The 15,408-nt window shown below is 32.4% G+C and overlaps 1 protein-coding gene across 1 annotated transcript; it reads right to left on the reverse strand.

Annotated features, from left to right (window-relative positions):
- Positions 1-50: 50 nt before the first annotated feature.
- On the reverse strand, positions 51-3,186 carry LOC142538539 (omega-3 fatty acid desaturase, chloroplastic-like). The gene is made up of 8 exons (XM_075643856.1): positions 2,391-3,186; positions 2,154-2,243; positions 1,988-2,054; positions 1,782-1,874; positions 1,354-1,539; positions 988-1,068; positions 670-807; positions 51-573 (listed from the first exon to the last, which is right to left on the reverse strand). The coding sequence occupies exons 1-8, from the start codon at positions 2,900-2,902 to the stop codon at positions 406-408; spliced, it is 1,335 nt and encodes a 444-aa protein (XP_075499971.1). The 5' UTR covers positions 2,903-3,186; the 3' UTR covers positions 51-405.
- Positions 3,187-15,408: the final 12,222 nt, after the last annotated feature.

The following is a 15,408-nucleotide window of genomic DNA, read 5'->3' on the forward strand; positions in this document are numbered from 1 at the left end:
TCTCTATTGGTCACCTTAAAGATGTGTGTACCATAATAACACAGAACAGATATAATGAAATGCCTTCCATTGAGCAAATCTATGAACAAAATATAAGCACTACTAGCATACAAGGCCTTCATATTCTAAACATCAAGATTCAATACAATGCCTTCATATTCTTGTGTCAATAGGAATACCTACATGCTACATCATTATGCAAGGGTAGAAAAAAGGATTCATTGTCACTCAGAATCCGAGATTCTCGAGTGAAGTTGTGAGTCTGAATTTTTGAGTGAGTTTACTCAATACCCACAAAGAATTAGTTGAAGAACACAAATAATCAATAGCTCAGTGGTGGCTTCCTAACTCAGTGACAATATTATTGAATAGACTCACGATTTTTTAGGCCTGCTGAGTTGAGGATCAGTCTGATAATACATCAGTCTGATAATACACTATATCACCGGTGTCACTTACGTAGTGGTCCTTTTTCATGCTACTTAAGAGGATTCCCATCAAGTGAAGTGGAAGAGGGCCGGATTTTTTAGGGGCTCTGTAATACTTTCCGAATATCGGCTTAGCTGCTTCAGTCTGCATCACAAGATTTTGGTAACCATGAAGTTTAGATTGAACAATAATCACATGAAACTGATGGGAGAAGCTTGTATGGGAAAAGCCAACACTTACTGCTTCTATCAAATGATAGTGGGGGATTTGAGGGAAGAGGTGATGTATAACATGAGTCCCTATGTCATGGTGGATGTTGTTTACCCATCCATAATCACGATCAAGAGTCGTGAGGCCCCCTCGCAGATAACTCCATTCCTGTATCACTGAAATATTATAAACTGCCAGAAGAAAAGGCCTAGTCTAGAAAATTTCTCGGGCTTGGATGTTTATAATTTCTCAGTTAACTGGTTTAGATGAATAATAAAAATGGGTTGTTCCAGGGCGAAATTCTGCATGCCGGAACAGCATCAGTAAAAAATATGAAAGATAGATAACCTTTCCGCGGTACCAAGGAAGCACGTCCTCATGGCCATGGTGATGTAAGTAGGTAACCAAGTCAAGCCACATCACAAAGCCCTGCATTCACCAATTCAAATTTCATGTTTTACAGAGATGTTTCAAACGAACATATCAAGAATGATAAAGCCAACTCCTAATCAAAGTTATTCAACTCATAAAGGCCACAGATGTATCTACTTTCAATTTTCGAGAAAAAGTTAAAAATCATGGGAAGAAATTTTCATTTCGCAGCACATAAAAAATCGTTGCTTCGAGTTGAAATAACAATTGCGCTGCTTGTCTGAATGCTTATGTTTTCAGTAACAACGTTAGTCACATAATAAATGGATAGAAGCTACTAACCAAGTATGGTACACCATAGAGTTTGAGCAACTGGAAAGGAGCCATTACAAACGATAATCCTACAAGCAATGCAACCATTGCAGCCCAACAAATTGTCGAGGTTATTACGTCTTTCTTCTCGCTCTTGACAAACAAATCACTGTTAGGGTCAAAATGCGAGCCTTTTTTCCCAGGACTCCTGCTCCACTATCATAAAACAAACCAAGCAAAACTAATCAGGTAACTCTGTTTAGATTAAGATTGAAACTGCTCATGCTAAAGAAATATCATTCCAAATCTTCTACTTTATTCAGTACTATGACATCCATTAACTCGATCACTTACAATTAACTCGATCACTTACATGTACATACATACATATATATAGGACATGTAGAATGTAGTATCGAAAGCAGTAAAAGACTTGCCAAAAAAAACAAGCAGCGTACCAAATAAACGGGATATGCTAGTAAGGGGAAAGGCAACGTGAACCTCAATATCCTGGTAACAATATCCAAACCCCTGTATGTCTTCTCAGGCAACTGGAGATAAAATACACCAAGAAACCAACAGTTTTAATCCATATTTTGTTGACACCGAAACAATACATCAAGGTTTCTTAAATAAAAGAGAAGGAAAACTTAGTAATATTTACAGGGTGCCAAGATTCATCGTTCTCCACATGTCCATGGTTCTGATGATGAGTCCTGTGACTAATTCTCCTGCAGGATACACTCATTTCAACTCGATTTTCAACATGTTTTCTTATGAGCAGAGCAATAGGAATTCCTAAATTAAAAATATGAGACATGGTAACATACCATCCATGGTAGGGAACCAAGATCGAAGAATGAAGAAGATGACCAACAACACTATTCAACTTGGGATTATTCGAAAAACTTCCATGGCCACTGCATAATTTAGGACCAAATAAATCAAACCTTTTCAGATAGCACAATAACTAAACAAAATCCAACACAGAATAACTAATCAAACAAAAGACACACTTTCTTGAAAATCAATCAAAGAAAAGCTAGAAAAAAAAAGAGGAAATTTACCAGTCATGTCCCAAAACAAAGAGAGCCCAAAACATGGTCCCCTGAGCAAACCAATACAGAGGCCAAACCACCCAATTGTTAAAATATGCCGCGACAGCGGCCAATCCAAAAACCACAGCTACATCTCTCACAACATAGCTCATGGACTTCCATGAATCCTTAACCCAACAATGCTTAGGAATCGCATTCTTAATATCAGATAACTTAAATGGAGGTGGTGAAGCAGGGTCAAAAAACTCCTCACCACCGTTCAATATTCTATCCCTTCCCTCGATCTCTTCATCAGCTTGCTGAACTCTGAATGGGGCACTTACTTTCAAAGCCCAGTCTCTCTCTTTATCAATCCCACTAAACAAACAAGATGAGGAGGAACCATTTCCACGATCTACCCGTAAAAATCTCAACTTGGAGAGACTGGGATTCAAGGGAGGCTGGTCACGGCCAGTTCTTGGTTTAGGATAAATTCTTGGAAGCGGCCTCAAACCACATTCTGATAAAACCCAGCCAGCCATTTGAGAAATGATTCCCCCAGCTCAGAATCTACCCAAGATTTCGGCTTTTTAAAGAGTTTTCTCACGCAAGTGGGAGAGGCAAGCGGGTCACTGAATGGGCTTGAGAAATCTTTATGTCGGTCAGTGGGTGTGATTGAACTTAGCTGGAAAATTTGAAGATAACACAAGGGATTCTCGCCTCTAGTTTAGCTCCAAGAAATCTCCGTCGTGGTTCTTAATATCACGTTTTGTTTTTGCAGAAATATGGTCCATTTATACACACGAGCAGACCCTTTTCACCCCCACTTTCCAATCCCACTATTGATGTCCACTCGGAAAAGGAAACCTAAAACTAAAAACGTGAAAAAGTTTTGATCCTGGATTCCTATGCTTATAATATTGAAAAATTTGTAAAATAAGTTCGATCAATTGTCCAAATAAGTTATTTTCTTAATTAAATATTTGATCGAAGTTATAAAACAAAATACACATGTTTACTGTTTCCTAATTATGTCTCCGTGGAATATTATTTTTAATGTTATTAGAACTATTATTAAAATAGGATAATTTTTATTGTTTTTGAAATTTATGATATTCTTTATTTTTTAGATCACGAGTCTACTAGGTTCGAGTTTTGACCTTTTTTGTAAAAAAATTATAGTCAGTTATAATATTGTAACTTTAATTTTTTAAAATCACACAACAACCCACGCAATACGTTTCTATTACTCATCTAATATAGACTAATGATTGCATTTATAATTGAATTCTTTTTGAAATATATGAAAATCGAACAATTGAAATTAACTTTAATATCAATAATCAATCTCTCAATCATTACTGCTAAATTTTAGCTTGCGACACATGCATGTAATTTTTATTCAAAATTAATTTTTTTATATTTCATTTTTTTAAAATATAATTATATTATGTGGAAAGGTATTTAATTTCCAAGAAAAAAATACAAGTTGACATGTTTTTGGAGTTAAAAAAAAGATAGTAAAGATTAGTATAAATATTAGTATAAATTTCAAAATATAAGGTCATTTAATTTATTTTTGTTATAACTTTAACAATCCATGATTTGTAGTCCATAACAAATATTCGAAAATAAAGATATGATCCCTATTTACATCAATTACGGCTTGTATTATCAGCTTTCATCAAAATTATATAGTCCTTTTACACATGCATCACATATGAGGATTTCATCTTTGAAATATTAGATATATTTATAGATTATTCAGACATCGTTCGATGCAAATAATAACATATTAATTATTTATATACGTGTTTGACTTGAGTAATCGTGCAATAATTGTTCGAATATACATAATGTTATTCGTATTTTTAAATTTAATTTTCTCGTTATTTATAATACGTACATGTTTTATTATCATATCTCATGGACCAAAACCTTTTTTACTTTGTTCGATCATTTTAATCCAAAATCACCTTTTTCCAAATCTTTACATAAAGTGAAAGTGTGAAAGAAAGTTCAATTCCATTTTCATCCAAAATAATTACTCAATCGTCTGTTTCTTCACACTTCCAAATCAATTTTAATTTCTTTGTCACGTCTATTTCACTTTCTATCACGCCCGATATATATGGTACAATCAATAATAGCACAACTTGACGACTTCACAATGGGTGGTACGTGAATATGGCTGATATTGGGAGAATGAGATTCGGAAGAAATTTTACAAGAATTTTAGAATAAATCAGTTACATACACATCGTCGGAAAAAAAAAAAAAATCGATTCAACACTCGTAAAATGGTTCAGAAACTGATCATGTTGTCAAACATACTAGGTTTCTTGTAAGATAGTCTCACGAATCTTTATTTGTGAGACAGGTCAATCTTATCGATATTCACAATAAAAAGTATTACTCTTCGTATAAAAAGTAATACATTTTCATTGTTGACCCAAATAAGAGATTTGTCTCACAAAATACGACCCGTGAGATCGTCTCACACAAGTTTTTGTAAAATCAAACAAACCCGTATAATCACGATTTGGACTGATTTTAAAATCAATCAAGCCAATAAATAATAATTGATAATTATGCTACGATATAAATATGTTGTACCAACAAATATTTAATAATTTATATGAATTATTTTCATGCAATCATATCCTTGTTTTATCCAGTTTTGGCTCAAATAACACTTTCTTTTGTCGACCATATATTTCAATTTATTATTATTTTTTAAAAGTATCTATTTCAATTTATTATATATATATATTTTATTTATTTTATTATTATTTATACGTTTGAGACATCTAAATCAACTTAATTTGGTGTCATGATCAATATTTTGATAAATAAAAAATATATTTTTTCTCCTCAAATTAAAAATTATTCTATAACAAAAATAGAATCTATTTTAATCTTTATCTATATTTTTGAATTTTTAAATTAAATAATTATATCACTCATAACTTTAAAAAATTATTTAATTTTTTAAAGCTTTAATTTTAATATAATCTCTCAAATTAAAAACATTTACTTTTAAACTTTTGTCACGCACTTGATAAAATTAATGTTCTTTAATATTTTTGTGGAAAAATAAGCTCAAAAAAACATGGAAATGACCCTACAACTAGTCTCCCTATTTAATATGTAATCAAATAATTGGAATTAATGATTGATGTAACATGGTTGAGATTCCTCAAATAATCAAATCTCGTCACACATTTTATTGGGTGGGGACGATGTAGGACACCATTTAAGAAAGTGAGTGACTTAGAATTTTGAAGAATTGGTTAGAAGCCTTTTTCGTTTTTACATATATTTTTCAAATATTTTATAATCTAACCGTCTGAAAACGATTAAATAAATTCTTACAAACACTATCTAAATCATGAAAAAATCCAATTAATTTTTTAAATTTATTGAAATTATTACGTGATACTCACGAAAAATTTAAGGTCCGATTCCAGCAAGTGTCACTAGTCCAGACGCAGGTTTCAAAATTATCCCGAGCCTGAAATCATGAATAAGACCGTTAGAAGGAGGCCATGAGGGTGTCCTGACGTAGACCTTTCGACGCTCAAGTCAGATACTGATGATATAAGGGAAAGCAGCTAAGGGTGCTGTTGAAAAATAGTATATTGAATGAATTAACTGAACACTCAAAACTGATATTTATAGGAGAATACATGGGCTTTTGATGAGCTTGCCTTCCATTTGAGCTAGGATGGGCCAGGGGTAGTGTGCTCATCCCGGGGTATGATACGTATTGAGCCATATTTCTACATCTATTGGTTCGTGATACGTCTTTCTCATATTGTTATAACTATACTATTATTTCTATTTTTATTTAAACTACAAAAAAAAAAAATTATTCTACAACCTAATTACAAATATTGACGAAACAAAAATAAATTAAAAACAAAACTACGATTGAACAAGAAGACAACACGTGCTCTAGAGTGCTAGTATATCTAATAACACGAAAAAAGAAAATTAAAATGATCTAAAAGTAATAATTTTTTAGAAATTAAATGATTCATATGTGAAAGATTAATCTCCTAATTTGGACCATATGTCATGTCATATGTGGGACTTGTAATGGTAAATGCACATGAAATTAAATGAAACATGTGATGTAAATTGGCCAAATTGGCCAAACATGTTAGTTATATATATATATATATGAGTAATTTTTGTGAGACGATCTCACATATCATTTACAATAAAAAGTAATACTTTTAATATAAAAAATTAATATTTTTCATGAGTGACTTAAATAGAATATTCGTATCATAAAATTGACTCATAAAATCATGTCACTGAAGATTTTTTTATGATATATATGTATGACCGGAAATGACGTGTGCCCCCACAGGATTTAGATGGTCCAGATTTAGCCACATTTGTGATTTTAAAAATAATAGTGGACCTCATGTACTTGTGGCTAAATCTGGACCCTGTATCTACACATGGGACACTGTCTCCACGTGTAGGGTGAAATATTCCTGTTATGTGCGGCTAATATTTCTCGAAGGCTGAAGGTTGATGTCGGCAAAACCTTTTTTAGGCATTTCTTGAATCCAGCGTGTAATGGGCCTTGCACGATGTGTGACATTATAAACTTGATTTCAACATAATGTAATTTTTTTAGGATCCGAGACCCGATCCAATACATTAAATAATGAGAGACCCAAAACCCATCCAAACTCTATATTAACGCAATGGTTCAAACATGATATTTAATTCGTTATATATTTTAAAAGTCTTATATTACAATATTATCGTTATTTATATTTTTTGATAATACGAAAAGATGCTCAATCATATGATTAATAATATAAATAAGATAATTCATTATATTTTCATAGATTGTAAAACGAAAAAATTATTGAAAGAGATTTTAGGGCCAATTAAAAAAGTAGGAGTGAGACAGAAAGTATTTAAAAAACAAAGATTCTGACTTTTTTTTAGAAACAAAAAGTTGACTTTTGATTATTACATTAACTGCAATTAAACTCTTTAACTTAATTAATTCTCCTCTTCTTTTTCTTCTCGGTCGACGCATATCTTCCCCCAATTAAAATTTACCCCTTTTTCCCCAAATCGAGATCTGTCGACCGAAAACCAATTTAGTCGACCCAAAATCTAATTTGTGAAAAAATAAGAGTCCACCCAGAAAAATTGGTCAACCAAAATTATGTTGGTTGACCAAGAAGAATTTCTTCTTGGTTTGGTCGACCCATAATTTTGGTTGACCAAAAAGAACCCATAATTATGCCAAGTTTGTTATTATTATTATTATTATTAATTTTTGACTATTTTAATTACCTTATTCTCTTAATTTTTGTTGAATTTTATAGGATATACCTTTGGGTCGACCCAAAAGCAAAGCAACAAGGGTCGACCCAAAAACAACAAAGTCTACTTTGTGTCGACCCAGCTAAATATGTGATTAATATGTTAAAACATGTAATATTATATAACATACTTGTGAAATTGTGATTCACATGTTAAAAACATGTAACATAGTTGTGAAATTGTGATTCATATATTAAAACCTGTAACATAGTTGTGAAATTGTGATTCATATGTTAAAACATATAACATAATTGTGAAATTTGTGAAATTATGATTATATGTTAAAACATATAACATAATTATGAAATTATGATTCATATGTTAAAACATGTAACATAGTTTTGAAATTGTGATTCATATATTAAAACATAATTGTGAAATTGTGATTCATATGTTAACATATAACATAATTGTGAAATTGTGGCTCATATGTCAAAACACATGCAACATAGTTGTGAAATTGTGACTTATATGTCATAACATGTAACATAATCATATAACATTATAGAACATACTTGTGAAATTATGTGATTTATATGTTAAAAACATGCAACATTAATCAAAATTGTATAATTATCCGTCAAAATTAAATAATTATCATTTATATTTGTCAAATCTATGGATTCATGTGTTAGAAAAATGGTCGACCCAAAAGCAACCTTGTTTGACCCGGAAGCAACATGGTCGACCCAGAATCAACGCAGAAATCATCCTGGTCGACCAAAAAACTGACCAGCAACAAAATTCCACCATAAATACTTAAATCGAAATTAAAAAAATAATACAATGTCCAATAATTAAAAGATCAATACAATGTTCAATCAAATACAAAAACAAGCACAGAGTCAACCCAAACTTGATCGATGTTGGGTAGACCAAAATTTTGGGTGGAGTCTACCCAACATTTTGCTTTGATCGACCCAAGCAAAATTTTGCTAGTTGGTCGACCCAAACTTTGGTCGACCCAAGCATCGACCAAAATTTTGCTTAAGTCGACCAAATGTTGGGTAAGCCAACACTTTGGGTAACCAAAATTTGGTCTACCCAAACAAAATTTTGCTTGGCTCGACCAAAACCCAGGTCTACCCAAAATTTGATCGACCTTTTTTCTTCAAGTGAGTCCAAGAAACAGAAGCAATAAATCGAAATAAACGTTTATATCATCAGATTTTTGTCAATCATTTGTCCGATTGAGTTTGCTTAGATTGGACGGATCTGCGTCGAGAATTGCCGGGAAAGGAAATAAGATCGGAAAAGAAATGGAAGGAGGTCGACGGAAGAGAAATCTAGTTTGGAGTCGACTGAATGAGATGGATGAAATTAATATTAAAAGTTTAAGTTAATGATATATTTACAATTAAACAAAGGGACATTTATGTAAATTGACTTGTGGATCCTTTTTTTTAAATAAGTCACAATCAAGTCCTTTTTCCCTAAATTTCCCGAGATTCTAGTGATAACAATAAAAATATATGAATTATATCATTATTATGATATTCAGTCGAACTATAAAGCTCTATACTGCATGAATTCAACTTTATTGATGGCTAATTAAACCAAATTGGGTACTCTATTATTGAGATATCACAAAATTTAATGGAATTTTAAATATGACCCACCAGAAAATCACATATATTTAAGAACATGCTAAATTTTTTACGAGACAGTTTTACAAGTTAATTTTGTGAGACATATATCTAATCCGACCAAACTCATTAAAAAATATTAATTTTTATTGCAATTATGAACCAAATAGACTAGATATAAATCCACGATAACTTCCCACAAAAAACCTCCTATTTAAAATATCAAACTAATATATTATCTTATCCCACACAATATTTGCGCATGGGTTTTTTCAATCCAAGTGCAACAAATTTCAGATCCGTATATCAAGTTAGTCCACCACTATATCATGTTTATATTTTCACGAGATTACGTTTAAATTGATAGATTTTAAATTCATTGATTTCACATATGTTTAAATATATTTTTCGAAACTTAAAGAAGTAAGACCATAAATTTCAAATACATCTCTTAAGTGTTTATATTATATTTCATGTTAGTAAAAATAAATTTCAAGTTCACCTAATAATGATGTCATTTGAATAACATGAATTTTAGATTTGTTATATTATTTCATTGTAAATTAAAGAATAAAACTAATCGAGATACACATCTCCGCATCATATAATATTTAAATCGCTCAGCCTGACGTTAATTTTATCAAGAATCCAGATATATTATAGCAAATAATCCTACAATGGTAGCGTAGGAGTATGTAACACAACCTTTATTTCGCACGAAGAAAACTTAAGAATCAACAGCACCTCTTCAGCTCACAATTTATCAATAAAAGTTAATTAATTTATTCAGAAAAAATGGGATCATATTCACAAGTTGAATTTTGAAGAATTTTCTGTTGGAATTTTGATGCTTAATGAATGAAAATTAAGCAAATAAATCAATGTGTTTGATTGGAAAAATTCGAAACGAAGAACGAAGCTCAATGAACGAATATTAAGTTCGATGGTTCTAAATTAAACTCGAAACAAGTTCATCAAATGTTGAAAGAACTTCATTCGAGTAGTCGGAACATGTAAGGGACAAAAACCGAAGAAAAAAAGAAAAAAAATTTGCGTGAACAGTAGCCGGCGCGCATGCCTGCGCGCATTTGCGCGCCCCTGCCGAGAGCTGAGCGCACTCGGCAGCGCGCGCGAGCGGGTGCCTGCAGATCTTCGTGTCCTTTCGAATTTTCTGATGTTTTTTTTTCATTTTCTTGGCATTGTTTGATGATTGTGGTCAGTTACAATGGCCAAGGGACATCTCTATGAATGAAAGATAATGTCTTTTCACATGAAAAACATTAAATGCTTGATATTTTAAAAATCAAACATACATAACATATCATAAGCATATTGTTCTTCTTCCTTCTTCAACAAGAGAGAGTTCCTTCGTTTCCTTGTTACAGAACTTGAATATTTGAGTGCTCATTATTCAAGAGTTGTAGTTGTATCTTGGGAGAAGATTGCCACAACCTCTAGCACATTGTGAGGGGCAAATTCTTCTTAAGGAGAAGGTGTTCAACACTTGCCTCTACAAGCCATATTCTTTGTTTTCTTCTTGCATTCCTCTCATATTTGAATACCACAAACAACATTTCCTACTGCAATAGATTTGAAAATATCATTTCTTATATTTTTTAAAAAATTGGAAACATATATCATAAATACGTGTTATTAAAACTACCCACCATTAATAAAAAATTTGAGCTACCTCATCATCGCCATCCGATTTCTTCTGGAACCAATTGATATTCAAATCCTGAAACCCACGAAAAATGAGCAGAGTCCCACACAAATCAATCAAAAACTAGAAACAAGAACAAAAACGCATATACACCTGGACAAATAATTTTTTTGATATATGACTTTTCTTTAAAAGAAGTTTTGCAAAATGAATAATTAATGATGAAAATCGAGAAGATTAGATCTCAAATTCGTGAATGTGTGTCCGTACGTACACAACTATTTATAGGCATCCCGAGTTGTTCTATGTGAGCATAAAACGGTAAAGAGAGGTGGTGGGATACAGTAAAAAGGGTGCACTCGTACGAGACGGGAAGAGGTTAAGAAGAAAGAAGAAAGACGAGTATATTTTTGTTGGTGCCGATAAACGTGATGCTCAAACCGTGGACCCTTGACTCGATCATGAGGATTATGATGACTATGGTGATGGTTTAGATGATTTGTTCCAACTAGAAGAATCTGGTACTTTGAGTCCGAAGAGACGACAGGGATGCTAGAAAAAGAGGAGCTTTGGACAATTGAGACGATCTCGCTCCATGAAAATGGGAGTGACAGTGGCTTGGTTCCCATGGTAGCACCTGATGAACCAAACTCGATCTTGTATATTTCCCCATGGTTATATAAATCGACTGATTTATGTTATTTAGTTGGTTATGTTTGCTAAAGATCATAGTTATGGTTGCGATTCTAATGGTTTGCAGACAGGCTGTTTCGAAACGGGAACGAGACCCACCTTGACGAAATTCCGGGGTGTGAATGTTGATACTTTGGGTCGTCGTTACGTAGATAGAAAACGCCATGTTATCGGTGAGACGGTACGGATCGACGAAATGGCACGGAACGGAACATTTAAAAGAAAAAAAATAGGAATGATAAAAAGAAAAAAAAAGAATACCGTAGCTACAATTTGCGACGGAAAGCATATAACAACCGTCGCTAATTAGCGACTGTTCGTTACACCGTTGCTAAATCTAGCGACGGTTTACTAATAACCGTCGCTAAATGTAGCGACGGTATTCATGTGCAAAACCGTCTCTACTTAGCGACGGTTTATACATGAATTCCGTCGCTAATATTTTAGTTAAAATAAAAAAATTAAGAATTTAATAAATCTGTGTTTTGAATTGGTACAATCGTGTAAAAGATAAAAACCGTCGCTAAATAACGTTGTGTTTTATTCCAAGCACACGCTAACCGTTATTATTGACCCTAAAAACCGTTGTCTTTGACCCCCAAAAGACAACGGTTTTATAAAAACCGTTGTCTTTTGCTTAAAAAATGATATACGACAACGGTTTTAACTAAAATCGTCGTCGTATGTGTGTTGTTGATTATGAAATTTCTTGTAGTGCCTTCACACCTGAGTCGAGCTCGACCCAGGTGTGAAGTCGAGCTCGACCCACTCTTTTGGGTCGAGTTGGTCGATATAGATGCAAAATATCTTTTCAAATAATGTCTCCAAGTGAACCTACATTTGCGAGATATCTTTTTAAATAATGTACATTGCATTGCTGTAGAGTAGATTATTATTTGATTTGAAAGCACTGTGTAATGATTAAATTTACAATTTTCTTGATTTGCATATCACACACATATCCATACTCAATTTTGTAGCTGAAATTATGTCGTACTCAGAATTATAAGGTATGAATATATTGTGTTTTCTTTTGAAGTAATACATTATATTTCTTTATCTTTTGTATTTATAATTTCGAAGTTGTTGAAATTTGATAAATATTTGGGCTTTTGGTGTTTTGTTTGAAATTTTTAGTTTTATATAAGTCAATGTAAGTATTCTAAATTCTTGCCTGGTGTTTTCTAGAATTCTGGAGATTATAAAATTATTATTTGCGTTCAAAGACACGAAATTTTATAAGGTGTACAATATCTTCTTTCTCCTACGTAAAATATTTTTCTCCGTCGATATTTTCAGTAGATTATATTAATCAGTTTACTTTTTGCATCTTCGATAACAAATATCATGGACCACTAAGTATTTTGAAGAATGCCTCCAAAACTTGATATTGGTTGGGAGTTTGGTAAACCCATTGGAGATAATCGAAAGACAATACAATGCAAATTTTGTGGAAAAGTTGTAAGCGGAGGAATTAAAAGGTTAAAACAACATATTGCATATGTTTATGGAAATGTTGAGTCATGTAGTACATCTCCAAAGGAGATATTATTGATGCTACGGAAACATTTTCAAGAGATTAAGTTCGAGAGAAATCTAATCAAAAAGAAAAAAAATTGCAGTAAGTACAATTCAACATAGCATACATGAATTCGATAGTGCCAGTGGCAGTGTGGTTGATTATAGATTTGATAATATCAATGAAGAAACTTTAGAAGAATTGGAAAATAGAGCATTGCAAAAAGCAATGAAAGAAAATCGTAAAACAAGAGCATTCGAGGAGGAGATGTGTAACCAGTATGGTTCAGGTAAATTAAATATGTTATCATTTTACTTGATGAACAACCATATTTAATTACAAAAATAAATATTTATTACTCTATATTCTTGAATTTCAAGAAATTTTGGTGGTAGTTCATCACTTGGTGCAAATCCCAATTTTAGAAAAAAGATGCATCGTAGCTTTAGCGTAAAAGAGGGAGCTCAGCTACCATCGAAAGGGTTGATTCTTATATGTTTCCATCAAAACGAAAGAGTATAAAAAATTGGTTTTCTCTTGAAAAGGTCAAAGAAGTTGGGAAGGTTATTTCAAAATTGTTTATATGCAATGCAATTCCATTTCATGCAGCAGACAGTGGTCCATACTATCAAGCAATGATTAATATCATCGCAGATGTTGGACCAGGAGTACAAGGTCCTTCAGGATGTCAAATATGTGGTGTTTTTTTGCAGGAGGAGGTAGAAGATATTACTAAATATTTAAATACATTAAAATCAAAATGGCCGAAATATGGATGCACAATAATGTACGATGGTTGGAGCATACGTAACAAGCATCCTTTCATCAATTTTTTGATATATTGCGACCGCAACATGATATTTCATAGTTCATTAGATTGCACCAACAACAAAAAAGACAGCTGATTTTATATTATCTCTTTTGAATAAAGTTATTGAAGAGATTGGAGAGGAAAATATTCTACATGTGGTTACAGATAGTGAAAGTGCGAATAAGGCTACTAGTAAGAAATTGATGATTGAAAGACCTCACTTGTTTTGGTCACCTTGTGCTGCACACTGCATTGATCTTATGTTTGAAGATATTGGTAATAATGTCAAAGGTAAAAAAGTGCATTGACAAATCAAAGCAAATAACAAGTTTTATATACAACAGCAATAAAATCGTGAACTTAATGAAAATCTACACAAATGATCATGAATTGTTGAGACATGAAATCACCCGTTTTGCTATGGAATTTATTTATTTAGAAAGTCCTGTCCGATATTGCCAAGATTTGAAGAGATTGTGTACTTCAATTGAGTGGCAGGAGTACAACAATACAAGTAAGAGAAGAAAAGATGGTGGAAAAATTGCAGCAATCATTTTGGACACTAGATTTTGGAAGACGACTCGTGACTTATGTGCAACTATGGAACCTCTTGAAAAGTTTTGAAGTTGGTTGATCAAGACAACAAGCCTTCTATATCCTTTACTTATGAAGCAATGTATAAAGCTAAATTTTCTATAAAAGAAAGTGTAAAAGACTGGCCATTGTACTGGGATGTGATTGATAAACATTGGTATAGTCAATTACACCAACACCTACATGCTACAGATAAATTAGATGATATTTATAGGAATTTACATTAAGTATAAAGCTAAATTTTCTATATATATATATTTTAATATTTGTGTGTTTTTAGCATATTTTCTCAATCCAATGCTCCAATATTTTGGCACCTTAGTTTATACCGATGAAGTCAAACGAGGATTAAATGCTGTAGTCAAGAGATTAGAACCTGATTTAAATGCACAAGCTTCAATAATTAGCGAGGTATGATATTTATAAAATTTCCACTACATTTTTCATATCCAGTATACTTTTTTTTTTATCAAAAATGTTTTACAGATTAAACTGTTCACGAAAAAATAGGAGAGTTTGGATCCCCACTTGCGAAAACATCCGTTAAAAAAAAATTTCCAGGTTTGAACCTCTTTATGTTTTTCATAAACATTAAAATAATACCACGTATATCATTTGTTCTTTTATCAGCTGAATGATGGAATGATAATTACGGTGAAGAAGCTCCCCACTTGAGAAAAATTGCAGTTACAGTCCTTAGCGAGACATGTTCATCTTCTGGTTGTGAGAGAAATTGAAGTACATGGTCTCTAATACATACTAAGCTTCGCAACCGTTTGGCGATAGAAAATTGGCATAAATTGTTATATTTTCATTACAAT

The sequence above is a fragment of the Primulina tabacum genome, chromosome 1 (genome assembly GCF_025594145.1).
Source record: "Primulina tabacum isolate GXHZ01 chromosome 1, ASM2559414v2, whole genome shotgun sequence".
NCBI classification, from domain to species: domain Eukaryota; kingdom Viridiplantae; phylum Streptophyta; class Magnoliopsida; order Lamiales; family Gesneriaceae; genus Primulina; species Primulina tabacum.